Source organism: Gymnoscopelus braueri (genome assembly GCF_963280865.1).
Source record: "Gymnoscopelus braueri genome assembly, chromosome: 17".
Lineage (NCBI taxonomy): Eukaryota > Metazoa > Chordata > Actinopteri > Myctophiformes > Myctophidae > Gymnoscopelus > Gymnoscopelus braueri.
In genome coordinates, this window is record NC_137617.1 from 19,860,169 (window position 1) to 19,887,517 (window position 27,349).

Consider the following 27,349-nt stretch of genomic DNA (forward strand, 5'->3'; position numbering starts at 1 on the left):
TTTTTCAGATAGCAACTCCCGAGACTGTTACCCTGGTGAGTGGGGGTGTCCGGGATCCTCGGTGTGTATACCAATGGGGAAGGTGTGTGACAGCAAACCCGACTGTCCCGGAGGAACAGATGAAACCAACTCTACATCACAGCAAACCTGCAGTAAGTTGTGTGTGCATATTCAAGGATCAAAGGCCCGATTATGTAATCGGATACAAATGTTGCTTCTAGTGGTACTTGTACAGTAAAATCCTCAGTGAAACGTTTCAAGATTAAACTTTATTGTCACATCACAGGTTTAGAGGTGTTAAAAAGTGGGTGAAATTGTGTCATCCATGCCTCATTTGCGGCATGGATGACACAGGATGACCAGTGTCAAATATACAGTATACATAAGGTGCATGGTAAAAGTGTTACAAATGGATACATTAACACTGAGGATTATATCATGTGTAATTCATTACTCCTTTTGAATTTCAGATATCCAAATAATCCTTGCTTTATCTCTTGCTGTGTGAGATTTCTTATAAGAATTCAAACAACTTGTCACACTTATGTCATATGATGGTTTATTCGCACAAGCAACACATTTGCAGCATTTTCAGTGGGTAATAAAGTTGATAGCAGGGTTCAAGTAAGTACTCTTATTATTTCCTGTTTCTCAAACTAGAACACTAATCTTCTGTCATTGCAACGTTTATGATCTCAGCAGCACTTACCTTTTGCTTATCACCTTATTTATTGCATTTACCCACACTCGGTTCATGATTAACTTTTGAACATCATAAGAAAAACTGTCTCTAAAATGGAAAAGAAGATAATGGTGATGACGGTGATGATGATTATTCCGTTTCGTCTTTGCGCGTAAATTTGAAAATATGTGTTTTAACAATATTTTTTTATACATTTTCCTGAATGAAAATGATGAACCGATGACAGCTTCCTTTCTTGGCTTTCAAGGGTGTAGTTCCAGACTATATAGCATTCAGAGATTGTGGAATAGTTGTCTGGCTACGCGAGACTCTGGGGATCCTTGCGACTGAAAAGATTGAGAATCACTGACTTAGATCAGTCGTTCTCAAAGTGGGGTCCAGGGACCCCCAGGGGTCCTTGAGGGGGTTCCAGGGGGTCTCCTATATTAGCTAAATTAGCTAATATACTGTAGCATCATAATCAGTTTAAACAGTTTAACCCTATTTTATACTTTGGCTATTTGAAAATAGCTGATCTACAAGCTCGATGTAATATGTTGTGTGCTTGTAGATCTGCTATAAAAAAATAAATGAATAATAATTAATATTTAACAACACAACACAAATCTTGTATGGGGGTCCCTGGCACAAAATATTTTCAGATGGTGGTCCACGGGGGTCCTTGACATGAAAATGTTTGAGAATCTCTTGACTTAGATGACTACTGTCTGTATCCATCCTCACAGATCTAGAGCAGTGCTCTGCCCTCAGCTGTGAGTACCGCTGTCATCCTTCCCCTCAGGGAGGAGCCTGCTACTGTCCCGACGGTTACATCGTAGCCAATGACAGCCGCTCCTGTGTGGGTGAGTGTGGGGGTTTTACTTTCATTTTCTGGGGGGAACATTAGCCAAAAGATAGCAGATCTACAACCTCACAACGCGTTGCAACGCGATGCGCTATGAGGTTGTAGATCGGATATTTCTGGCGAAGAGATTTGGTGTAGATGTAAACAAGAGCAGACCAAGTACAGAGCCAAGTCAGGGTTTAAGTGGTTAAAACTTGTTTGACAATATCGAACAATTCATTTCATTTTAACCGACATTTTGTATTAAAGATTCCCATTACGGGCCCGGACGGTTGGCGTAACCGTCTGGGCACCTAGGCTGGTAATCCAACCTGACAGCGTGTCGCGGGTTCGACTCTCGAGCCCGACGGCCTTTGCTGCGTGTCACTCCCCAGCTCTCTCCCCTTTTCCTGTGAGCCTATTGTCAAATTTTGAGCCTGGGAATCAGAAGATCCACAGCTCGGCCCGTGGCCCAGGTCTATGTGTCGCAGTGTCTCTGAGCAAGACAATTAACCCCTAACTGCTCTCCAGCAGTATTAATAGCACTTGCCCACTGCTTCTAATGGGTTGGATGCAGAGGACACATTTTACGTATATGTGCAAATGTACAGTGAAAAAAAACCAAACCAAATGAGTGGGGAGTGGCCATATTATTAAGAACAATTAAAAAAGAATAATAATCCAATAGTCAGAAAGGTAAAGATTTTTGTTGTTGTTTGTTTTGCTCAGACTACAATGACTGTAACATCTGGGGGATCTGTGACCAGCTATGTGAAGACCGTCCTGGGACACATCACTGTAGCTGTGCTAATGGATACATCCTGGAGAAGGGGCACATATGCAAGGCCAACATTTCAGGTACAGGAAGGGATATTGCTATAGATAGCTGTCACAGGTAAGAGGGAATATTTAGTCCAATAAAGATGAAAATGTGAAATAACCCTTTCAGTTGGTAAAACCTCAAACATGACATACTGTAGCATTATTTTATTTGCCAGTACCTAATCTAACCTGCTTCTCGAAAATTGAATCCATGCGATGTACTATTTACTGTATGTTATATGAGTGCACGCACTCTATTGTGCTATTTGTATTGAACTGAATTTGAATTCTAAAGTCAAAGTGCACAATATAATGTATATAGAATCTTGCTTTTCTGAAACATGTACAAGGCTTTCATAATTACTGTAGCTCAACAGAAGAAACATGAATAATTCATAGATGTTTGTGACACTTCTCCAGCCGGGATACCACAGCTCATCTTCACCAACGGGGGTGACGTGATGATGGCAGATATACACGGCCGCTTTGTCAGAACTCTGGTCCCGTCCCAGGGTAGAGGTTACTCTGTAGGGGTGGCCTATCACCACACCAGCCAGACAGTGTTCTGGACTGATACCAACACTCAGAAGGTCAGTCCCAGCAGCTGCCGCCCTTTGATAATATGATTTTGTAATGTCCTTGAAAGCATCTGTTGTCTAATTCAGAGCTGATTCTTACACAGATTCTGAGTTGTCTATTTCAATCAAAATTCAGTGTAACTAGTGTCATTATGCAAATGTTTCTATTGCCTTCTGTTGAAATTCAGTCAGATCAAGATGAAAACCATTTATTGCAATGATGTTACAGTACATGTGACTCTACTCCTGTGATGAGCCAGAACAGACTCTGAGATCACAAACACCAAAGTCACAGCCTAAATATACAGAGTTATTACACGATAACATGATAATAGACTGAACCCCTCATGGGGCAGAACCTAAAAATGCAAAGAAATGAAAAGAACACGATACAATACATACTGTACAGTATGAACCTACATTGAATGAAATGCTGACATTACATAGTGCTGACTGCAGGAGAAGGTGGTTCTCAAAAGCAAGTGACAATCGTTGACTCAACCATGTAGAAAAGAATATACTGTAACAGTTGACGTAAAGATTGAATATTAGTTAGGAGCTGCTCAATACAGCGGCAGATCCAAGTACAGTTTCTGGTATGACTCCAAAGCACCATTGCAGCAGTGGAAAGTTTAATATTTTGCTCAAGAGTTTCAAGACGATACCTGTTGAGGAAAGGAAAGTACTTCCCTTAGACAGATCATCAGCTATACTATAGGAGCTGACTGACTGGATTAAGTCCTGTCCCCTGTGTCACTACTCACGAGTTAGAGTTTGTCACATTGTGTCACGTCTTTCAGAATCATTATGTCTTTGGTGACCTACAGTACATGGTCATACAGTGGCATATAAAGTAGCGTTAAGTGTTTACTACATTTCGCAAAATGTAATGATTTAACAACCAAGCTGTGCTGTACCATTCTGTCCCTAGGTGTACTCTGCCAACTACGACGGAGGTGACATTAAGGAGGTTCTGTCTACTGCGGTCCACAGTGCCCAGAACATCGCTGTGGACTGGATCAACTTCAAACTCTATGTCCTAGAAGTTCGGGTGGAGCGCATCGATGCATGTGACTTTGATGGAGGGAACCGAGTCACACTGGTGGCAGAGAACCTGGTGACTCCTCATGGACTTGCCTTGGACCCCACAGTGGGGTGGGTGTTTGAATATTTAAACAGATTTGATTTATTTCATTCTTTATTGTCCTCCGTAGAGGACTTACACTAATGTTTCATGAAGCCCACTAAGGTGACTTGTTGTTGTTTTTGTTGTTTTGTTTTGTGCAGCTACATGTTCTTTTCAGACATGGGGATTAGCAATGAGCAGGTGAAGCTAGAGCGGGCGTACATGGACGGTAGTAACCGTGTTGAACTGGTGAAGAGCAGGCTTGGTACTCCAACAGGCATAACCCTGGATATTGTTACTCAGAGGGTGTACTGGTCTGACAGCCATTTTGACATGGTGGAAACTGTCACATACAACGGTCTGGACAGGTAATAAACAATAGTTTCTCATCAGTAAAACAGCAAAATGCCATGCAAACGTCACAGTATTACTTTCTTTTTTGTAATTTTTGATCTCTTGACCATGCTGTGTGACATGTTCTACAGGAAAACAGTACTCTATGGAGGAACCATGGCTCCACATCCATTTGGTATCGCAGCATTTGAGAACCACCTGTTCTTCACTGACTGGACCAAGATGGGTGTGATGCGAACCACCCGCTTCAACGGCATGGACAGCACCTACCTCCTCTACCAGACAGCCAAGAGACCTGGCCATATTGTTGTCTCACATCCTGTCCTGCAACCCTTTGGTAAGGAAGTGGACTTCTAACCTAAAACACATTTGTTGGGCTGTTACACTCATTATCCATTGGAGAATGAGTTTCCAAAACAATCCTACTGATTAGAGAATTGGAATTGAAGAATCTCCAATGTCTAGTTAGCTTGGTTGTTATGATGCTCCTTTTCTGGAATGACACATATTCTAATCCTCAATTCTCTGTATCAAAAGTTTTGAGGTAATGGACACCCTCTCTGTCCTACTAACCACGTAAACCCTATATGTACTTTGTTAACCGGGTTCCCCAGGGGTCTGTACTTGGCCCACTCCTTTTTTTCACTCTACACCAAATCACTTCGACAGAAATAGCCAATAAGGTCACAACAACACGTTGCAATGTGAGGCGTTGAGAGCAGTAGATCTGCTATTTTTGACGAATGTTCACCTATTTTCCCTGAATGTTCTGTGTTCGCCTATCATAAAATGCCCAGAATAGGAATGCTAGAGTTCATGTGGTTAAACCCTAAGTGTGGAGTTTTTACTATGAACACACTAAGCCATACTGTAATGAATACAGAAATGAAATGCTAAACCCAGCCGAGTAATGTCTGAGTGAGAGAATGTGGGCATCTTGTGTTTCAGTGATGAATCCTTGTGGTAGACACAACGGAGGCTGTCAGCATATTTGTGTTCTGAGTCATCGCTCTGACAACGATGGCCTGGGATTCCGCTGCAAGTGTCGCCTTGGTTACGACCTCCAGCCTGACCGACACTCTTGTTTCAGTAAGTTCCCCTGATGGAGGCAGCACCTGGCCTGAATTTAGATGTGTTTTATTACCCATTAGATTAGATCATAATGAGCCATCGGTCCTGAAATTCAATTGTGATACATGATAGGCACTGTGCTTATTTAACCATGTAAACCCTTTATACTTAGTTGAGCAGGGTCCCCCAGGGCTATATACTTGGTCAATTCATTTTTTCCCCCTCTACACCAAATCTTGTAACAAAAAATTGCTATTTTTGTTCGCTTATTTTTGCCAAATGTTTGACTTTTATGACATGCCCAGAATAGGGACACTAGTCACTAATTAATGGTTCATGGCCATGGTTCAGAAGTGAAATTGTGATACATGATAAGCATCATGCTCATTTAAACCTTTGATTAAATTGTTTTTGAACTCATTGGTTCCCAAATGGAGTCTCTCAGGACCCAAATTTACGTTAATCTATTATGAATTAACCACTTAAATTTACATTTCTGAAAAAAAAAAAAAAAAAAAAAATATATATATATATATATATATATATTTTGAAAAATGTTAGTATTTTACATAAATTACACATAAATAAAAAAGATCTTTTGAAATAATAAGAAACAAAATTGTAGGAAAAAATATATATATTATTCGCATTCCATAAAAATTGGTTTGCGACCCAAAAATGGGCCGACCCACTGTTTGGAAAACACTAGTGATCTTCACCAACCTAACCAGCCATTCTCTCTCTGTGAGCAGAGGTGAGGGACTACCTGCTAGTAGCGACGACCCTTGCAGTGAGAGGACTCCCATTGAACGTGTCCTTCCAGGAGGACGTCACCCTGCCCCTGGCAGGCCTGGGGGTCACTCACACAGGCTCTGCTGTGGAATATGATGGCAACGAGGAAGCCGTCTTCTACAACGACAGGAGCAGAGGCGTTGTCTACAAGTCGAGCGTCAATGGCACTCGTGAGTCTTTCCAAGATTTTTGTGATCATTGTTTTTTCCAGGTCTGATTAAGGTTGGATTAAGGTCAACATCAGTAAAAAGAAAATATCTGAAAATGTTTGGGGGGAGGGGTTATATCCTTATTGAATGTAGTTTTTTGTGCAACTTTTGTATTGTCTTATCCCTTGTGTCGCTTGAATTTCCATTCAGGGATTAATAAAGTGGAATCTAAATCTGAAATCTATTCTGAATCATCTATTTAAATCTAAAATACATTGTGATGATTTGTTTATAGTCATAGTCATAGTCATCGTTTTTATTCTGGTATTCTTGGGTATCAGTCTCTATTGTTTGAGTTACTAAATGTCCCTTTTTGCTCTCCAGATCAAGAGATTCTGACAGGTTACAGAGTGGGAATGATTAATGCCATGGCCTATGACTGGACCTCCAAAGTTTTGTTTTGGACCGCAAGCTCTTACAGGACAGTGGTGGCTTTCAAAGTGACAGACAAGACCCGAAGAGACATTGTGACTGGCGTGACGAATCCCACGGGAATCGCAGTGCATCCCAGTGCTGGGTGAGCCCTCTACATTTCAAGTATTCATAAATCATTTCTAGTCTAGACAATATATCATGCCAATTATGTATTATATAGTTTGCAAGGTGAACAAAGACGGTGCTATAATTACTTTATTCACATTACAGTACATACAATCATGTATAGTAGGGGTCTTCAATGTTTTTCAGGCAAAGGACACCTTAGCTGAGAGAGAAATGAAGCAATACATATTGTATAAAATTATGTTGCAGATTAAACCTTTTCATAGATTTCATAGATGGCTTCATAGACTTGTTTGACAGCACAATCATCAGTGTTTTTTATGTTTTGTTTGGTTGTTTACACATTATCTTTTCTATTAATATGTTAGATTCACGTTCAGACATTGAACCACTCGGTAAACTTGACCATTGGCTCTGTACTTGGTCTGCTCTTCTTTCCCTCTACACTAAACCGCTTTTCCTAAAGTAGCTCACTAGAAACATCACAGCGCAAAGTGTCGGCAAATGTTCACCCCAGAATGGGGATGCTATAGTTCAAGTGGTTAACGAAAAGATAATAATAATAATAATTAAAACAATCCTATCACACAAAGATTTGGCGGCACCCATGTAATAACCCTGAGGACCCCCTAGGGGTCCCGGACCCCCTGTTGAAGACTCATTGTATACAGCATGAGGTTTTGTTATTTGAATGACACTAAGCACATCTGTCCTCTTCCCTACCCGGTCCATAGCTACTTGTTTTGGTGTGAGTATTACCGTCCAGCTGTTATAATGAGGGCTTTCACTGACGGAAGCAATGCTGTTCCTCTCGTCAACACAACCCTGGGCGGGCCGATTGGACTCGCTCTCGACTACGAGTAAGCACATTTGTGGCATGCTGTATATCTGGAAAGTATGGAAATTAAATGGAGAGTTCCGATTTGTTCATAAAATCAAGAACTGCACAAATGGATTGGAAACGTTATACAGTATATACAAATATATTTGAGATGAGCCACAATAAATGAATCACCACAGATGTAGATTTATTATAAATATTTACATACATCTTAGTGTCTTGCAGTACATGGTAACCTTTTTCTTTGGTTATAAATGGCCTCTCTCAACAGACAAGAAGTTAAGGTCTACAAAGGAGTAGAATGCTACAACAGGGAACACTTTTAGGCTACTTATAGTAGAATGTAATTTAAGTGGATTATTCCTTAAACATTTTCCCTGATGGCACTCAGGCCTGATTTTGTGACCTTGTAGTTCTGCAATCTTTGGTGCACGCCACCTGCACGGAACTAAGTTTATAACTCAGGCTTAATAATTCTGTGTGCTTGGCCCTGGCAGGATGGACAGACTATACTGGGTGGATGCTCTCTTGGGACAGATAGGACACATTGGCATTGATGGATTTGACAGACAGACTTTCAGCAATCTTGGGCGGATCACCCAACCCTATTCCCTTACAATCTACTCTGGTAGGAGTAATTCATTTGAGTTGATTAGACAAAACACACACACACACACACACACACACACACACACACACACACACACACACACACACACACACACACACACACACACACACACACACACGTATGGATACATTTAAATTATTGTTTACTTTCTCCACTGTGGTCCTGATGATGTGCAGAATGGCATGGCAAGTTTGGCATAGAACATCTACACAATACAGTTATCAAATATATACAAAGATTTGTAAAAGAAAATCTAGATTTTTCAAAAAATTGCAGATCTACAAGCTCATAGTGCGGCACTCGGTGCCGCGCTATAAGCTTGTATATGTGCTATTTTTTTTATAGCCAAAGAACCCTGAAATGACACAGATGCGTTCCAGGTCTAAATGGGTTAAATACAGGGGGGGGAATAATTCTGACAATACTGTACAATGTGCTTACAAGGGCACACTTTCCACCTTGATACTAGCTACGTACATAGATGAATGGGTAGAGAGCCCACCTGGGAAGCGGGAAGGTTCCAGGTTCAATTCCCAGCCCCGACAATGTGTCCAGGTGTCCCTGAGCAAGACACTGAACCCCTTAACTGCCCCCCTGCACTCCTCCGAGGGCACTCAGAAAACTGAATTTACCCCGCAGGATGAAATAGGTCTAATTATTACATGTACTGTATGCAGTGGATAAGCTTGAAGTGTAAAGGCAGTTTATTAGTGTTACTAGTAGTACTATAGTATTAATAATAGAGTGGTCCTCACTCTTTTGCGTTATTTGTGACGAACACATTTGCACATACTGTACGTGAAATTTGCCCTCTGCATTTCACCCATTTTAACTATTTTTAACTATAGGAGCAGTGGGCAAGTAATTCATCCATAATCAAGCCATTAATACAGCACCTGGGGAGCAGTTAGGGTTTAAGTGTCTTGCTCAGGAACACTTTGACACAGTATCTATAAATATATTATATTATAATTGTACAGTATATTCAGTTCATTCAGTATTTGTAATGGATGCAATGGATAGAACAAAGAGTTGTTTGGGATGACTTCAAAGGAAAATGAACAGTATTCACATAGAAAGCCATCAAATAAACAACAACAAATTAACAAACAAACAACTAATTTATGTGGTGGTTTGATATAACTTATTATAAGTTGTCTCCCTTGCAGCCCACCTTTATGTGTCTGATACAAGGACCAAGGGGATATTCCGCATGAGAAAGAGAGACGGAGGAGACAACATGATGATCAGAGAGGGAATCAATGGAATCCTGAACGTCAAGACCTACTCAGCCGACCTCCACAGCAGTAAGTGGACCCTGCAGGGAGAAATGGTTAAAAGAGAAAAGGTCAGACATAGGTCAAGGTTAAACTAGCCCTAACCCTAAAGATGGGGCTTGAACAAAAACATTATTTTACCCACTTCTTTACACCTGTAAACCTGTGATGTGGCAATAAAGCTGATTCTGATCCCTGTGGCCCGATTTATACCTGCTTCTTCATCCCTTTCCTCAACAGTGTTTAACAGCCGTTGCAATTCGGCACCCAACGGCTACTGCAGCCACTTCTGTTTCCCGACCCCCTCCTCCAGCCGAGTGTGTGGCTGCCCCTATGGTATGAAGCTTCAGTCCAACCAGAGGGACTGCGTCAAGGACGATTCGGTCCCCCCGCCCGATACCAGCTGTGGCGACTATGCCTTCGAATGTGACGAGGGACGCTGTGCGCCCAACTCCTTCCGCTGCGACGGAATCGCAGATTGCATGGATAAGAGTGATGAAGCCAACTGTACTGAACCAGGTACGTGTGTCAGTGTGCAGTAGGCTATATAGCAAACCGTCAAACAGGCACCAGTGTGTCCAGGGCCGGCCTGACCCACTAAACAAGGTAAACGTTTGTTTAGGGCCTCACGCTTGTTCAGGGCCCCCTCCCTCCAAGATAATAATATTGTTTTCCTTTTGTTTGTTTTTTGCCAATCAGTCAATCTAATAAACGTTACACACAAACAACCAACAATTAAATATGTTTCACTCCTTCTAGATATGATCATTTCTAGGAGGATAATTTGATACATATTACAATTTTAATACCGTCTGTGATAATTTTTTGTATTTAACCACTCTCAATCCTATTTTGGGCATGTCATATGGCACGCATTTGATCAAAATAGTCTAAAATAGCATATCTAAATGCTTACAACTGGTTTCATCATCTTGCGTTGTGAGCTTGTAGATAGACAAGCTCGATATTTTTGCTATTTGGTTAAGTGTGACACCAGTCCATCTCGTGTGACCTCACCCCCAGGAATGACCTGCTCTCCGCGTGCTTTCACCTGCAACAACAAGCACTGCGTCTTGTCCAGTTGGCGCTGTGACGGCACGGACGACTGCGGGGACGGCTCTGACGAAGACAACTGTCCCACCCGCGTCCCCACCACCTGCGCCTCCAACTACTTCACCTGTGACAACGACAGGTGCATCAGCAAAAACTGGGTGTGTGATGGCGATAACGACTGTGGCGACGGCTCAGACGAACACTACTGCAGTAAGTTATGAGGGAACCAATTCAGCTTTTATCCATGTCAAGGAGTGTTTTTTTATTTGGTATTTGAAAATGAGTGTAATAAAAAAAATTGTACGAGGACTCCAAGGGCTCTTGCTCTTGAAAGGAGAGCGACAGCAGGCCTACTTTCTAGATATTTGCTCTATCTGTGTCTGTGTAGATTCGACCATCTCTTCTTGCCCCCCTGGCTACTTCCTGTGTCCAGACCATCGCTGTATCTCCAGTTCGTATGTGTGTGATGGAGACCAGGACTGTATGGACGCCTCTGATGAGAACAACTGTGGTACTGATGCAATTTACTGAAGGCACTGTGTGATACATGGCTTGGAAAGAATTGCTTGATATTGAACCCATTTAGACTTGTAGTAACCTATATGTTGTTATTGCTTTCATTTCTTTCATTTGTTGTTGATTATTTATGTTATGGGAAAGTACATTTTCAGTAAAAAGCCAAATGTCTAAGCTAAAAAATACATTCTCAGCCTCTGCTACAGCGGCTGAGAATGTATTCTTATTTTTTTGTGATCGTTGACAATTCTGTAAAGGTTTTCAGAAAACTAAGTTGTCACTCTCTGTTTCTCCCCTTTTAGTGTATGTCTGTGCCTCCTATGAATTTACCTGTGCCAGTGGAGATCAGTGCGTCCACTCTCAGTATCGGTGTGATGGAGTCTATGACTGCCGGGACCACTCTGATGAGAGAGACTGTCGTAAGTTATCTGCACAAACTTCATGTCGCACAGTACAAAACAATGACTGTATATCAGGAGTATCTCTGTAAGGTGTTTTAACTACTTTAACTTTAACCCTAACCCATTGCATCCCAATTTTGGGGTTGTCAAATGCGGTGAAAATGCAGGTGAAAATGCAAAAAAGATTAGATCGCGAAGCGTGTAGGTAAATAACAGATCAGATCATGATATGTTGTAGATCGGTTATTTTCTAAATCATTTAGATTTTTTTTAAACAGTTAGGGACAGAGCCTTTTCTTTGTTGCAACACACTAAAAACCAACACAAAAAAAACGAAAAAGAAATGTGCATGAACTATAGCAACTCCCTGTGGTAGCTTTAAATATTTTCTTGAGTTTCAGTGGCTCTTTAAGGTTTTTCCTCTACTCTCTACTCTTCTGTCCTCACTCCCCAGCCACTCGAGGTCCAGGCCTCTGCCACGACGATGAGTTCCAGTGCCAGATCGACGGATTCTGCATACCAGCCGAGTGGGAGTGTGACGCGCATCCAGACTGTGAAGACGGTTCAGATGAACACAACTCATGCCCGCCCACTACCTGCAGATCCAATCAGTTCCAGTGTGCCAACAAGGTCTGTGTTTCGATGGCGTGGGTGTGTGACGGTGAAAACGACTGCCGTGACTTCAGCGACGAGCAGAACTGTCCCACCCCACCCTTCCGGTGTCCCTCCGGACAGTGGCAGTGTCCCACCGACCAGGTGTGCATCGACCTTGGCAAGCTGTGCGACGGCCAGAGGGACTGTCCCAATGGAGCAGACGAGTCACCCATCTGCAGTGAGTTTCATAGAATATCACACCCTCCGTCATAGTTCCTCAAAGGAAGATATGGTCATGCACATACAGTATGCTAGACTAGGGCTGAGCGATTCATCACATTTTCAATTCAATTCAACAAAAAAACAAGATAATCGAGATAAAACAATAATTGTGCCACTGTCGGATTCCTTACATAATAACAATCTCATGTGTTTTTGTATAATAAATCCGACACAACGCTTTCCTTTACATTTCTAAACATAGCATACACATACTGGTAAAAAAGTTCAATAAATGCATGATGTTTCCAAAGTCAATGAGTACGCTAATTGTGTTAAATAATCGGGATCTCAATATTGACCAAAATAATTGTTATTATCTTTTTGCCATCCGATCGTGTAGCTCTACCCAAGACAAAGAAGGCAAGATCTCAAACGGGCTACCACCGAATTGAAATACAGAAACCAACTGAAATCAAAACTCAATAAGCGGGAGTATGTTGTACACACTCACAAAAAACAGTGCAATTATTTAATCCCCTGTCTCTCTTTCTAGACCAAAATGACTGTGCTCTGAACAACGGCGGCTGCAGCGACAGCTGTATCCAAGGCCCGTTCGGGGCCCAGTGCACATGCAGTCCAGGATACCAGCTGCTCAACGACTCCAAGACCTGCGAGGACATCGATGAGTGTCTGATCCCCGGCTTCTGTAGCCAGCAGTGTTACAATGAAAGGGGATCCTTCAGATGCTACTGCTCTGACGGTTACCTCCTAGCGCAGGATGGACGCACCTGCAAAGCCACTAGTGAGCAGCTAAACTGTTGGAAACCAATCTCACTCCAGGCTAAAGTAGGGTACTGGTTACAAGGAATTTCAGCGCAGTATAGTTCTAAGAGCCATGTGCTGTGTACAGTAAAAGCTAACAAAACGCTGCATCGCGATGCATTGTGAGCTTGTAGATCGGCTGTTTTTGCTATAAATCTAACTGTCGTACAATTGTCCTTGCTCTCAAGTGTAACATAAGGGATTACATATTATTCATTTTTGTCCACTTAAACTATCCCAGTCATGTGATTGTTATTATTATATAACTAAATTATGCTAGTCATATGACTGAGATAATACAGTTACAGTAGTACAGTATCTTAAATGTTAAATTGCGTGGCACAAGTGTCAGAGTAAAGAAGTGCAATGTCACATGTCGTTAAACTCGCACAAGCTATTATATACAGTATATAAAGTTATTGTTTCACCAGACCTCCTGCTTCTCATATAAGTTATTTGAAGTTATTGGCTGTTAAAAGACATGCAAAACACCTGTTAACTAGTTCACAGGATGTTACAGTATGCTCTTGTCCTCAGTAATCCCTAAACGTTGATAATAAGTTAATTGAAATCATAATATTCTGAATCCATCAGATCCTGCCGCAGCTGTGCTTCTGGTCGCCAAGCGAAGTCAGATTATCGCCAACAAGATCAACATCAGACCGCCCCAGTTGCATCCAGTTATCAGTGGTTCGAGCATTGTGACGGTGGACTTTGATCGGGTGACCTCCAGAATCTACTGGGCCGATGCCAGTCAGAAGAAGATCTTTAGTGCTTTCCAGAATGGAACAGATAGTCGGGAGGTAGGATGAATACATTATTAAACTCACTAGCAGTGGGGCTAAGTAGATGGCAATGGACAAGATTATGCCAATCAAGATTATTATTATAATTTCTTAAACTTCTACGTTTGGTATAAGGAGCAACATGACCTAGGGGCTTCTAGACTCATAGGCTGTGTACAAAATCACTCAGTCATTCACTACCCATATGACTCAATGTTCACTTCTCTCTACTCCAATCCCTACAGTAGTTTTATGTAGAGGACTATATACAGGAGTGGTGAACTCATAAAAAAATAAATTAAAAGAGCACATTCTGGAGACTACTCTGGTCTCCTAATGATGTCATTGCTGTAGCATGCCATTAACATCAGCATCTTTCTTTCGGCACAATGCATGATGAGGGTATATAGAGTTTGCAATAACTTTTCACGATGCATTGATAAGCAGATAAGATACGCTATAATAACTATAACAAAAAAACATCACATGGATGCACCTGGGACGTATCATCAGTGTTGTAGCCTGGGGTCATAGGATGTTTCGGGTCTCGCAACATACACCCTCGCCCAGGTGACCCAGCCAGTGTTGATCAAGCCCCGACTTACGTCCCAGGTAGCTACCCACGGTCAGTCCTAAATAGGGAAAGACCTAGGCCACTCAATACGCTTGTCCGAAACTACTCGGAGCGTTGCACCAGACTCCCCCGCTCCAAACATTTCATTCTGGTGTGATGGTGTCTTGGCCCGTGGTGGTACTGCAGGCTCCCTTTGCGGCTTGCTTGAATGGCCCTCCTAAAGGCCTCAACGTGGATTTGTTGGGCTTTCCAAAAATTGAAATCACTTTACTATATAGTGAGTAGGGAGTGATTTCAGACACAGCCCTGGTCGGATATTTCACTTTCAAACATGTTTGGGGTCATTTTATTTTATTTTACATACTCTTTTTATATGAAATTTAACATGACAATCACATCAGAGTATAACCAACAACTATAAAATATAAAACAAGAAAAGACAATGACAGATAATTTGGTAAATGTTCCATGTTTGGGGTCATTTCACCCCAGGCAATGTTTAAGTTGCCTGATTCAGTAGTTAGATATTTGACATTCATTTTATCAGACACTCCCCCTTCCTATACAAACCCATTGTAACTTCCAAGTTAACTCTGAGAGTGTACAAAATGGACCGGGAAAGGGTCCATTTAGTTAAATTTGTCTCTCTCTCAGAGTTATAAATGGATACATTAACATTGACGATTTGTACTGTGTATTTAATGCCTATCTGTTTTGTTCTAGGTGTTGTCCTCTGGTCTGATGGCACCAGAGACTATAGCTGTGGACTGGGTAGGTCGCAACCTCTACTGGACGGATTCTCTCCTGGAAAACATTGAGGTGTCCACCTTGGACGGCCGCTTCAGGAAGGTTCTGGTCAACAAGAATGTCACCAGTCCACGTGGACTGGTCCTGGATCCACGCAACCAGTAAGATGAAGAGACTCTCCCTTTTAGCCCATGAAGACCTGAGGCCGATTCTACAAAATGCCTTCGAAATCAGTAGTTCTCACACAATAATCTAAATTGACACAGATGCTTGTGTGTGTGTGTGTGTGTGTGTGTGTGTGTGTGTGTGTGTGTGTGTGTGTGTGTGTGTGTGTGTGTGTGTGTGTGTGTGTGTGTGTGTGTGTGTGTGTGTGTGTGTGTGTGTGTGTGTGTGTGTGTGTGTGTGTGTGTGTGTGTGTGTGTGTGTGTGTGTGTGTGTGTGTGTGTGTGTGCGTGCGTGCGTGCGTGCGTGCGTAGCTGCAGCAGCAGCAGCAGCAGCAGCAGCAGCATCAGAACTCCTGGGATGCTACACAGTATATGGTGCAGGACCAATTTACACCGTCAGTTAAAAATTATTTCTTCTTCTGTCATTCTTCTCTCAGCACAAACTTGATGTTTTGGTCCGACTGGGGTCAGAACCCTAGAATTGAGCAAGCCGGCATGGATGGAACCGCGAGGCGGGTTATCGTCAGCACCAAACTGTACTGGCCCAACGGTCTGGCCCTGGATTACACCACGCGCAGGGTGTACTTTGCAGACGCCTACCTTAAGTACATTGACTACTGTGACTACGACGGCGGTAACCGCCAGCAAGTCATAGCGAGTGATATGGTAAGTTGCTTTATTCTATTTTCGTTTGTGTAAGTTCAATTAATTGTAGTTTATCCACTTTCAACCTGGCATCCCTATTTTTGGCATGTCATTGTAGATAAAAAATGTCAAATTTGCTAAATTGTATATCTGCAAGCTCACGGCACGTTGTGAGCTTGAAGATCAGCAATTTGTGACACGTACGACGAGGTATAAGTAATGACTTCATTAAGTGCTTATTACCTTTACAAAGCTGAAACCAGCGTTCAGCAAGTGTTCTGTATTTGCTGACCTCCCTCCAGGTTCTCCAGCACCCCCATGGCATGACCATCTTTGAGGACCACGTCTACTGGTCAGAGCGCTACACCAGCAAGGTGATGAGGACCAACAAGTTCCACGGCGGCAACATCACCACCCTGATGAACAGTGTCTACCAGCCCATGGGTGTTGTCATGGACCACCCCATCAAACAACCAGCAGGTGCCTACCAACACAACAACAACACATACAGTCTAATAGCAGCATGGTTCCTTGTCCAATCTTTAGCTATCCATAGCTAAATGCCGTCTGAGTACAACGACGCTCTGTATCGTGTGTGTGTGTGTGTGTGTGTGTGTGTGTGTGTGTGTGTGTGTGTGTGTGTGTGTGTGTGTGTGTGTGTGTGTGTGTGTGTGTGTGTGTGTGTGTGTGTGTGTGTGTGTGTGTGTGTGTGTGTGTGTGTGTGTGTGTGTGTGTGTGTGTGTGTGTGTGTGTGTGTGTACGCGCGCGCGATATTTTAAATTCTTCTTTTCAAATGATTGTGAAAAATATGGAACAACTTTTTTTAACAACACAAATCTTCTCTTATGGGGGTCCCAGACACAACATATTCTCAGATGGGGCCAAATACATTTAGCAATTTGGGGGTCCTTGACATGAAAATGTTTGACCCCATGGACTGTGGAGACACCCTGAATTTGACCCTGTACTCTCTGTGTGTGCAGCTTTCAACCCATGCCAGGAACACCTGTGCACTCAGCTGTGTCTGCTGTCGATCCTCAGACCCAGGTATTACTCCTGCCACTGCCAGTCTGGATGGAAGCTGGATGCTGACAAGCGTACTTGTATCAAAGGTACTTAAAATAGCTTAATTCAACTGTTTCAGAGATACCTTTTACAGTGCAATTTACAGTATACTGGTGGTGCTGAGGTTATCTCCAACACTGGACTCTTTTAAGGCTGCCTTGAAAATACACCTATTCTCTCAGGCTTATGGCAAATAGTTTTTGATTGTTTTTGATTGTTGATTGTTCATTTAGTTTTTTTTTTAAAACATCCTTGAGATGGACTGCATAAAAATAAACACTCTCAGAGTTATATTAACACAGGATTGTATCTATTCTATTCTATTGTGTATCAGACAACAGCCCATTCCTCATGGTGGTGAGGGAGTCAGCGATCTTTGGCATTCCTCTGGACCCTGCTGACCCGTCCAACAACGCCATGTTCCCTGTGTCCGGCATCTCCCAGGGACAGGACATCGACTTTGATGACCTGGAGCAGTACGTCTACTGGGTGCAGAGCACAGTGAGTAGTGACTAGTTTAACCACTTAGACCCTCTATACTTAGTAAAACCTACTTTTTTCACCAAATCTCACAATTAATGTGAGCTTGTAGATTGGCTATTATTGGCTAATGTGATTAATACACAATATATAATAATGATAATTTAATAATTTATGGAGTATTTATTTTGATATATTTTAATTTAAATGTATATTTTGTCACCTCTGAGTCTGTACTTGTTTGCATCTTCAACCAGGGATCTATATGGAGGGTAAAAACCAGTGGGACCAATCGAACCCAGTTTGCTCCAGCTGCTATCATTGGTTCACCTTCTGGTTTGGCTTTTGATTGGATAAGCCGCATGATGTATTACACCAATCCCACCAACAAAGCTATAGAGGTAAAAAAAAACGCTTTTCCCTTTGAAGTTTCATGCTTCAGTTAGGACCTGAAGTTGACTGACATAGTCTGGGAAGAGCCTGACCCATTCTAGCATAATATGTCTATTCCTCATAACCTTTCATCAGGATATAATGTTTTATTGTGTTGTCTAATTATTTATTTTCTGTTATCCAGTCCAGCTGAATTTGCTTGTCATCTCAGGTTGCTTTATAGTCGGTTAATCTGAACAAAATTACTTCGAACTAACCGATCAAACTAATGTAAACACAGGTGATCCGTGTAGATGGAGACCAGCACTACAGGAAAACCCTCATCACCAACACAGGCAAACCAGAGGGAGCCGGACAGCCTATTGGAATAGCACTGGACCCAGCCAGAGGGTAAAACTAATCAGCCTCAGTGTTCATTTAACTCTGAAAATGTACAAATGGAACTTAATGGCATTTGGTGAAATTGGTACATTCTCAGATTTAAAGCTTCAATCCATAAATTTTAAGTCCTACCCAGGATTTTAACACAAGTCTCCCATGTGGGAGACCAAACATCTATCATTCATCCAAGAGACAATCAGTGCTGATATTGTGCGAATGAGCACCTCCAACCACTGCAGATGTGCTAGTTATATTTGTATTTCTCTACCATACAGATTGGTTAAAATAATGTTTTATTCATTAAAATAAGTTACAACACTCCCTTCCCTGGCCTTCACAGGAAGTTGTTCTGGACAGATAAGGGGACGGACAGTGGGGTTCCTCCCAAGGTTGCCAGCTCGGACATGGATGGAGGCAACCTGAAGACTCTCTACTCAAGCAACCTGGCTAACATAGGATTCATCACTGCTGACATCTCCACCAGCAAACTCTACTGGACTGTGGCTAGCACTGGGGTGGTGAGTGTACATGCTAGATCCAAGGAGCATGTACTGTATGCCTGTTATCGGATGCATGCTGCCATACAGTATGTGTGCACATATATACATGCATACATTCAGAAGAGATTTTGTGCATGAACAAAAGGACATACATTTAAGTGTATTTTAAGTATAGGGTGAAATTAGCTTGTTTGTGAAATAGAGTTTGAAGCAGAACTTAATGTTAATGTCACACTAGGCAGATGTCAAGAAAACAAAAGCTAAATAGATATTATTCAGAAAATATGAATATTTATATGTATTAGATTTCAGCACTTTGCCACTACTAGAGTACAATGTCTATTGAAGAACATTTGATGTTACTGTAAATCAACCAACACTGATGGTTCTACAGTACACAGTAAAATCCTCAGTGTTCCATTTGTAACTCTGAGAGAGTGCAAATGGAACCAAATTGAACCTTATGGGTCCATTTGGTTACATTTGTACTCTCTCAGAGTTAAATGAACACTCAAGAGTTTACACTACAGTATCCCATTGTTCATGTCAGATTGAGTGCGGTACGATGGACGGTGTGAGCCGTGTGACAATCGTCAGTGGCCTGTCCCGCCCCTGGGGCCTGACGGTCTACCAGAGCCACCTCTACTACACCGACCAGGACTATGAGGTCATCGAGAGGGTGGACAAGGATACCGGCGCCAACATGGTCATTATGAGGAGTGGCATGTCAGGTCTGCGCTCCCTCAAAGTCCACGCCCGAGATGGTGAGTGGTCTCACTGGGGTCTGACACATACCCTTTTGTCATTTTAATTTGTTTTTTAGGTATCGTTGCTGACACTCCTTTCCAGCAAAATGCCACAGGCATTCTCTACAATTAGTGCAAGAGACTATTGCCTGATTTATACTTGGTTATGCGTCGTGTCTCGCACCGGAAATCGCTCACAACGTGTCGAGCTGCGATGCGTTGTGAGCTTTAAGAAGTACTTCCTACACCTTTCCTCCTATCCAGAATTCAGGAACTGCAGAAGTGGTGTGATAGATTGATTGATTGATTGAATTCTTTGACAAAATCGCATGTACAATTGAATACAGGTGCATACGACGGTCAAATGGACAGACACAAGAGCTGTGGTCCTTTTCAGGAAAGAACGCCGGGGGTGGTTGGGTAAAACAGAAAAAAAGAAGGAAATAGTTGCATACAGTCTGATATACTGTCAGTATATTAGATTAGATTATATAAAACACAATATATGCGAAGGATAAGCCTGAATAATGCTACAGTTGGGGCCTGTTGGGGTATCAATCAAGCTTCCCCTTCCCTGTATTCTCCACCCGTGTAGACTCTGCAGGGACCACCAACGCCTGTAGCTCCAACAACGGTGGCTGTCCCCACCTGTGCCTCCCCAGGCCGGGGAACCAGAAGACGTGTGCCTGCACCACGGGGTTCGTGGCCTCCCAGGACGGCGCCCGGTGTGAGCAGTACGAGTCTTTCGCCATCGTCTCCTCCTCCCCGCTCATCAGAGGTTTCCACATCAACAGCTCCGACCACTCGGAGGCCATGCCGCCCATCAGTGGATATAGTATGTTGGTTTTTAAAGCTGCAATCCATCAATTAATTTGTTTAATGAATATTTTTTTTATTTTAACCGATCTGTATGGTAGAGCAGTCGTTTGGTATATGCACTAGTGACTAGACCATATTGGACCTCCATATAATACGATTTTTATCCCCAATCTACGCTATAAAATCCTTTATTATTAACTCAGAGACTGTACAAATGGATTGGTTCCATTTGTACAGTCTCAGCTGCAGTGGTTAGAACTTAAGCGTGTCTGATATCACCAGTTCACTTAACTCACTTAATGTTAACCACAACTCGGGGTCTGACGCACAAAACGTTTCCCTTTCCCAGGTTCCTCCTACTCCATCAAGGACAGGATAGACCTACATATTGAGTCTGGCTTCATATACTGGACGGACAACAGCTCCTCCAGCTCCTATAAGGGCATCTTCAGGGCCAAGACGGATGGAGCCCTCTTCAGCAGTGTTGCTAAAGGCGTAAGCATAGGACGCATCCAGGGCATCGCCGTGGACTGGATCGCAGGTAGAGAAACGCTGTGTCTGTCCATCTCCCTCCCTCCCTCCCTCCCTCCCTTATTAATCCCTCTTACACATTCTTAGTACATGAAACCTTCCCTTATTAAAGACAAAACTAAAGAGGATCATGTATTCTAAACATTGCGTCTTTTGTATCTTCTTCACTGTGAAAATAAAATCGCTAATCTAAACTATGATCTAATCTTCTTCCTCCTTGAACTAAACTACTACCGCTCTGATCTTCGTTTCTCCACTGACTCTCTTAGGTAACCTGTATTTCACCAACTTAATGACCCAGACCCTCCTGGAGGTGCTCGCCATCAACACCACTTACCGAAAGGTCCTCCTCAAGTCCTCCCTGGATCGCCCCCGCGACCTGGCCGTCAGCCCCAAGCTCCGCTACCTCTTCTGGACCGACGGCGGCCAGGCACCCAAGATCGAGCGGGCGCTGCTGGATGGCACCAACCGCACCGTGCTGGCTTCAGAGAGCCTGGCGTCGCCCCGCGGCCTCACGGTCGATTACACCAACGACTTCCTGTACTGGACGGACGACGCGCTGGACATGATCTCCCGCATGGCAGCGGACGGCACGCAGAGGCAGATCGTCCGGTACGGGAGCAGGTATCCGTCTCCGACGGGAATGGCCATATTTGGGAACCTCATGGTGTGGGTCGACAACAAGCTGGGAAAGCTGTTCCAGGCCAGTAAGGAGCCAGGCAATACTGACCCACCAGAGGTGAGACCGAGATCTCAGATTACTTGTTTTTAATATGTACAGTAGACGGAGTCCAACTCAATTACTTTTTTGAAGCTCTATGTGGTAAGTTGATTTGTGTTTGTGTTTTTTGTTTGATTAACTAAATAGCCTACCGTCATTTCACCATAGAAAAGGTAGAATTAATTTGTCTTTCCCTCTTTGCCCTCGCCACACTGAGCAGGTGTATTTTAATCACTGCAGTGATGGTCCGTCATAGGAATAAAATACATGACAGTTGCAATCCGATTTGCTTCAAAACTCCCCCCAATCAGTTAAAGTCACAGTGCAAGGTCAAAGTTCAGCATTGTGCTTACACGTGTGATGTGGGTGTAGCATCTCAGTGTGCTTTTGTAGGTTATTTCTTTGTTTTATTGTTTTTCTTAAATTCGTATCTATGTTTGATCATGCAAAATAACGTAACCAACATACTAACACAGTACAGTGGATCCACAGTTGATACACTCAGAATGAAATAGTGACTTCCTCCTGCTATACAGTACATATGTAGATGCTGCAAGCTTGGACCACTTCAAAAACTAAAAAGGCTCACTGTTGAATGTTACCAGGTAATCCGTGAGGGCATCAAAGGCCTGTTAGATGTGGCCGTCTTCGACCCGCACGTCCAGCCTCTAGCTGCCCATCAGGTGGGCTTCAACCCCTGCCATGAGGACAACGGACGCTGCACGCAGTTCTGCTTCGCCATGCCCGAGCAGGAGAAACCCACGTGCGGCTGTGCCCACGGCTCGCTCCTCAGTAACGGGGTGTCATGCGGCTATGGCCAGGAGGAGTATCTGATCTTCACCACAGACTACACGATCAACAGCATGAGGCTGGACCCAGACGACCACAGCCTCCCGTACCCGACTGTCAACCTGGGATTTGGCTACGGCGTGATGGCCCTGGACTACGACTTCAAGGAGAAGCGTGTATTCTTCGCCCATTACGCTGGCTATGGCAGGAGCATGATAGGCTACGCCACCACCACGTCCATGACCAGCCCACCTGTTATCATTGTGGGAGGTAACACTGTGACATTACTGAGCCCGCAGCAATGTGTGGCAGGGTATTGTAATTGTGTGTGTGTGTGTGTTACTCAATAGTGTGAACAATCAAATAAGCCAAAGGCTTCGGTTCTAATAAGTGACCACATTTGGGAGACCCCACACAAAACCACACAGTGAGGCAGGAAATCCAAAGTCAAAGTTCTTTTATTTAACTTAACAGTACACTAATAAAAGCAGAGCAGTGGAATATGGGGCAGAGCCGCAGGAGGGGAATGCATCAATCCAATGTCCAATGGGCGGGGTGGGGGTCTTTCAGAGACGTCCAGTGTTAAAAGCCATTAAAAGAACTGTAAGAGTCAGAGTCATTAGTGCCACAGATCCCAGCATTAAAATCCAGATAAAATCAGAGTGACCTTCACTCGTGTCTAGTGCATGGGGGTTTACTTCCCTTTCCTAGGGGGGTCTGGCTGGTTCCTTCCAACCTGTTCCAGGTTCTCCTCCTCTGACTGCCCTTGCTGGAGGTCTCTGCGTCTCTGCATCATCAAAAACCACAAAAACAGGCAGGACCGAGTTTGAGGCTATAGCTTAGAAAATCAGGCTGAAGGTGAAAACAGGTACTTACACATATAAACATATCTTTAATAACTGGCAGAGACTGAGGGCAATGAGTCCAGCTTTACAGAGCTTTACAGCTGATGAGACAATGTAGCAATTTGTTGAAGCCGAGGTCAAATGAACAACATTAACTGCTATAATACACTGGTGAAACGGGGACATGTACAGTGTGTGTAGTACTTCTGCTGACCACCAGATGGGACACTTTCTTAACAGTCTGTGGTTTGATACCACATGTTAAGTACCGGTATGTCTGAAATGAAAGATACTAGTGTGTATGGACTCAAATGTATGTTAAAAAATGGTATCCTGATTAGTATCAGAGTATGTAGCATTTAGTATGTGAATTCGGACACCCATGCCCATGACCGAGATCATTATGGCTGCCCCAAAGACATGATTAATCACTTCAGCTCTACTGTATATACTTCGTCATACAATAAAATAAAAACGAAAATAAAGGATCTACAAGCTTGTATATGTTCTATTTTCGATATTGTAGATTTATTTTTTTATTTTTTACCCAAAATATGGACACCAGGTTGAAAGTGGTTAACCTTTGGGTCGGAAAGGTCAAAAATTTAGGTCAGAATTACAAAATAATCCTACCTCAGGAAGGGAGAGATATAGAACAAGAGTTTGCAACTCCATGAAGGTTCTTTTTGTGTCATATTTAGTGTGACACAAGCCTGTGTGTTTCTTTTTGTCTCTGTCCTCTTTTGTCCCATTTATGTCTCTTTTCCTGTTTTCTCACTATGTTTTTTGTTGTCTGTCCTCTCCCACTCTACTGTAGATCTGGATGATCCAGAGGGGCTGGCCTATGACTGGGTCAACAAGCGTCTGTATTTCACCGACTACTACAGACAGAATGTCCAGGCCATAGGAGTGGATGGAAAGAATCGCTCTCTTATTGCCAAAGCCAATCGCCCCAGGGCCATCATTGTGGACCCCTGCTATGGGTAAAACCTTGTTGTCGATTGTCTTAACCTTTTATAAGACAATCAATTATGTGTTATTTACTTGTTTTCCTTCTTTGGGGGGGAATTACTGCTTTATAGATAGATGTTTTTAGATAGTAGAGTGAAGACAAGAGATACAGGAAGCTGAGGATAGAGGGGGGCCGTTGGGGGACCTCCGGCTGGTATTGAACCAAAGATGTTCCACTTACAGTCGGCGTAGATTCACTCAGCGGTGTGCCCCCAGAATGTGTATATCATTTGATTTAATCGATTCACGGACAGATATGCTAACATGGACCGTAACAGAGTCCCCGAGTCTCCATCATAACCACTTGAGCAGTAAGGCAATCAAAAACAAATCAACACAATCAGTGCATTATTACACCATTGAACGTAGATATGGTCATGCACGTAAGGATTTTCATTCTTTGACATTCTTTGACATGTTTTTGTCAATCTTAACATGAAGGCATGAGCATTGTACTGTATTTGTGTCGTCAGCTGAGCTGTCCTCCTCTTGTCCTGGATGTCTTTTTTCAGGTACCTGTACTGGACTGACTGGGGCAGTCCTGCTAAGATTGAGAGAGCCACGCTGGGGGGAAACTACCGGACCGCCATCGTTAACACTAGCCTGACCCAACCCAACGGCCTGTCGCTGGACTATGAGGAGAGGATGCTGTACTGGGCTGATGCCTCACTGTATGTACAGTAGTGCAATTCTCAAGTTCATGCTGTAATTTAACAAAGGACCAGTTAATGTAAAGTTACCCAAATGATCTCCCATCCTCTATTTCTTAGTACCTTTCATTCCACAACATAAGAGTTTAATCCATCACATCCAGTGGTGTCAAGTACTGTACTTAAGTACAGGTTTTAGGTATTTTTACTTTACTTGAGTATTTCCAGTTTTCAGTACTTTTACTTCTACTCCATTGCATCTCAGAGACAAATATTGTATTTTTACTCTACTACAATTATTTGAAAACTTTAGTTACTAGTTACTTTGCAATTATCAATTATTATATTATAAAACATACATTAACCACTTTAACCATATTTTATACATAGGCTATTTGAAAATAGCAGATCTACAAGCTCACAACGCGACGCTTGTAGATCTGCTATTTTCAAACATTTCAGTACATTTACTTTTGGTACTTCAAGTACATTTTGATACCAATACTTTTGTACTTTTACTCAAGTAAATGTTTTATTCCAGACTTTTACTTGTAACGGAGTATTTCTATATTGCAGTATTGATACTTTTACTTAAGTAAAATATCTGAGTACTTTTTCCACCACTGATCACATCCTGCCCCTGCCTCCCCCAGAGACAAGATCGAGCGCTCCTCGCTGACGGGTGAGAACCGGCAGGTGATCGTGCACGGGGCCCAGTACCCGTACGCCATGACCGTCTTCCAGCAGGACATCTTCTGGACCGACTGGACCACCCGCGCCATCTACAGGGCCGGCAAGGACGACGGCTCGGGCTTCGCAGTGATAGCCCAGGACCTGCAGTACCGTCCCAATGACATCCACGTCTTTGCAGGATCCAAGCAGGAGAGCTGCTCCAGTCCCTGTCAGCAGTTCAATGGAGGCTGCAGCCATGTCTGCGTACCCGGTGAGGGCAGTGATTATTCACAATGGCCTTTGAGCAAGGCACCCATTTTCACCCAGTGATGATACCATGTGGCTACCTGATGTCCATTACTAAATATTTCAAAATACAATGCATCATAAAACCTAAAATATGACTTATATGTCAGGCCATTGTACATTTTTTGCAAAAGCTCTCAATTCAATGTCTCTCTCTCCACCACAGGTCCTTCAGGCGCAGAGTGCCAGTGCCCCCAGCAGGGGAACTGGTACCTGGCCAACAACGGCAGGGACTGTGTCCAAGACACCGGGAAGCGCTGCCAGCCGGAGCAGTTCACCTGTCTGGATGGAGGGTGCATCTCAGCCCGCTGGAAGTGTGACGGATACGATGACTGTCAGGACAACTCGGATGAGCTGGAGAGAGTCTGTGGTGAGAGAGAGAGAAAGAGAGAAAGAAAGAAAGAAATAAAGAATAAAGAGATATTGAGAAAGTTAAACCCTTTTGCTGTTGGATTCACTGAGAGAAATCTGACCGTGTCTCTCTCTCTCTGTCTCAGCATTCCACACCTGCGCAGCCATAGACTTCACCTGTGACAACGGGCGCTGTGTGCCGCTGCACTACGTGTGTGACTACACCAACGACTGTGGAGACAACACCGATGAACAAGGCTGCCCCTTCCCCACCTGTAACCCCGCCACCGAGTTCACATGCGCCAGCGGACGCTGCATCAGCGCCTCCTTCGTCTGCGACGGCTTCAACGACTGCCGGGACAATGGCACCTCCGATGAGATCAACTGCCGTGAGTAGTGACTGTCTGTCTGACTGACTGATTGACTGATTGATTGATTGATTGATTGATTGACTGATTGATTGATTGATTGATTGATTGATTGACTGCCATGGACCTGCCATGCATTTATCCATTCTAATGGATGATTATCAAGATGTATTTGAAACCATCTGTCTAGAAGAACACAGGTTCCCAAACTTTTTAGCTCAAGACCCAAAAGAGAAATTTGATGTCTCCACAGGACCCAAACTGGTGAAAATAGCAGATCTACAAGCTCACAACGTGTCGCGATGCATTGTGAGCTTGTATATTGGCTATTTTCACTACTTTTTATATACTAATTTAATTTTATACTAATTTATTTTTTATATTCATGAAATTATTTTCAAAAATCATCAAATTTGTTTTCAATTCATGAAAAAAAGGGATTTCTTTTCGAAAATGTTTAGAAATAATAA

The 27,349-nt window shown here is 43.0% G+C and overlaps 1 protein-coding gene across 1 annotated transcript in view; it reads left to right on the forward strand.

The window, feature by feature from the left end:
* Nucleotides 1-27,349, forward strand: part of LOC308105024 (low-density lipoprotein receptor-related protein 2-like) — a gene marked incomplete at both ends in the record, with an annotated part of 61,133 nt that overhangs the window by 7,686 nt on the left and 26,098 nt on the right. The window contains 38 exons of the mRNA XM_080455659.1: nucleotides 9-152; nucleotides 1,429-1,545; nucleotides 2,256-2,384; nucleotides 2,769-2,938; nucleotides 3,858-4,081; nucleotides 4,214-4,420; nucleotides 4,538-4,743; nucleotides 5,355-5,495; nucleotides 6,230-6,439; nucleotides 6,803-6,995; nucleotides 7,714-7,839; nucleotides 8,318-8,448; nucleotides 9,621-9,758; nucleotides 9,969-10,247; nucleotides 10,752-10,991; nucleotides 11,170-11,292; nucleotides 11,600-11,716; nucleotides 12,153-12,530; nucleotides 13,068-13,316; nucleotides 13,931-14,139; nucleotides 15,419-15,603; nucleotides 16,044-16,272; nucleotides 16,554-16,731; nucleotides 17,235-17,363; nucleotides 17,651-17,817; nucleotides 18,054-18,197; nucleotides 18,470-18,579; nucleotides 18,911-19,088; nucleotides 19,621-19,834; nucleotides 20,412-20,642; nucleotides 20,985-21,176; nucleotides 21,436-21,905; nucleotides 22,493-22,946; nucleotides 24,339-24,504; nucleotides 25,045-25,203; nucleotides 25,836-26,125; nucleotides 26,327-26,530; nucleotides 26,658-26,900. Of these exons, the coding sequence (XP_080311785.1) occupies nucleotides 9-152; nucleotides 1,429-1,545; nucleotides 2,256-2,384; nucleotides 2,769-2,938; nucleotides 3,858-4,081; nucleotides 4,214-4,420; nucleotides 4,538-4,743; nucleotides 5,355-5,495; nucleotides 6,230-6,439; nucleotides 6,803-6,995; nucleotides 7,714-7,839; nucleotides 8,318-8,448; nucleotides 9,621-9,758; nucleotides 9,969-10,247; nucleotides 10,752-10,991; nucleotides 11,170-11,292; nucleotides 11,600-11,716; nucleotides 12,153-12,530; nucleotides 13,068-13,316; nucleotides 13,931-14,139; nucleotides 15,419-15,603; nucleotides 16,044-16,272; nucleotides 16,554-16,731; nucleotides 17,235-17,363; nucleotides 17,651-17,817; nucleotides 18,054-18,197; nucleotides 18,470-18,579; nucleotides 18,911-19,088; nucleotides 19,621-19,834; nucleotides 20,412-20,642; nucleotides 20,985-21,176; nucleotides 21,436-21,905; nucleotides 22,493-22,946; nucleotides 24,339-24,504; nucleotides 25,045-25,203; nucleotides 25,836-26,125; nucleotides 26,327-26,530; nucleotides 26,658-26,900 (7,674 nt within the window). The remainder of the gene's footprint in view (nucleotides 1-8; nucleotides 153-1,428; nucleotides 1,546-2,255; nucleotides 2,385-2,768; nucleotides 2,939-3,857; nucleotides 4,082-4,213; nucleotides 4,421-4,537; nucleotides 4,744-5,354; nucleotides 5,496-6,229; nucleotides 6,440-6,802; nucleotides 6,996-7,713; nucleotides 7,840-8,317; nucleotides 8,449-9,620; nucleotides 9,759-9,968; nucleotides 10,248-10,751; nucleotides 10,992-11,169; nucleotides 11,293-11,599; nucleotides 11,717-12,152; nucleotides 12,531-13,067; nucleotides 13,317-13,930; nucleotides 14,140-15,418; nucleotides 15,604-16,043; nucleotides 16,273-16,553; nucleotides 16,732-17,234; nucleotides 17,364-17,650; nucleotides 17,818-18,053; nucleotides 18,198-18,469; nucleotides 18,580-18,910; nucleotides 19,089-19,620; nucleotides 19,835-20,411; nucleotides 20,643-20,984; nucleotides 21,177-21,435; nucleotides 21,906-22,492; nucleotides 22,947-24,338; nucleotides 24,505-25,044; nucleotides 25,204-25,835; nucleotides 26,126-26,326; nucleotides 26,531-26,657; nucleotides 26,901-27,349) is intronic.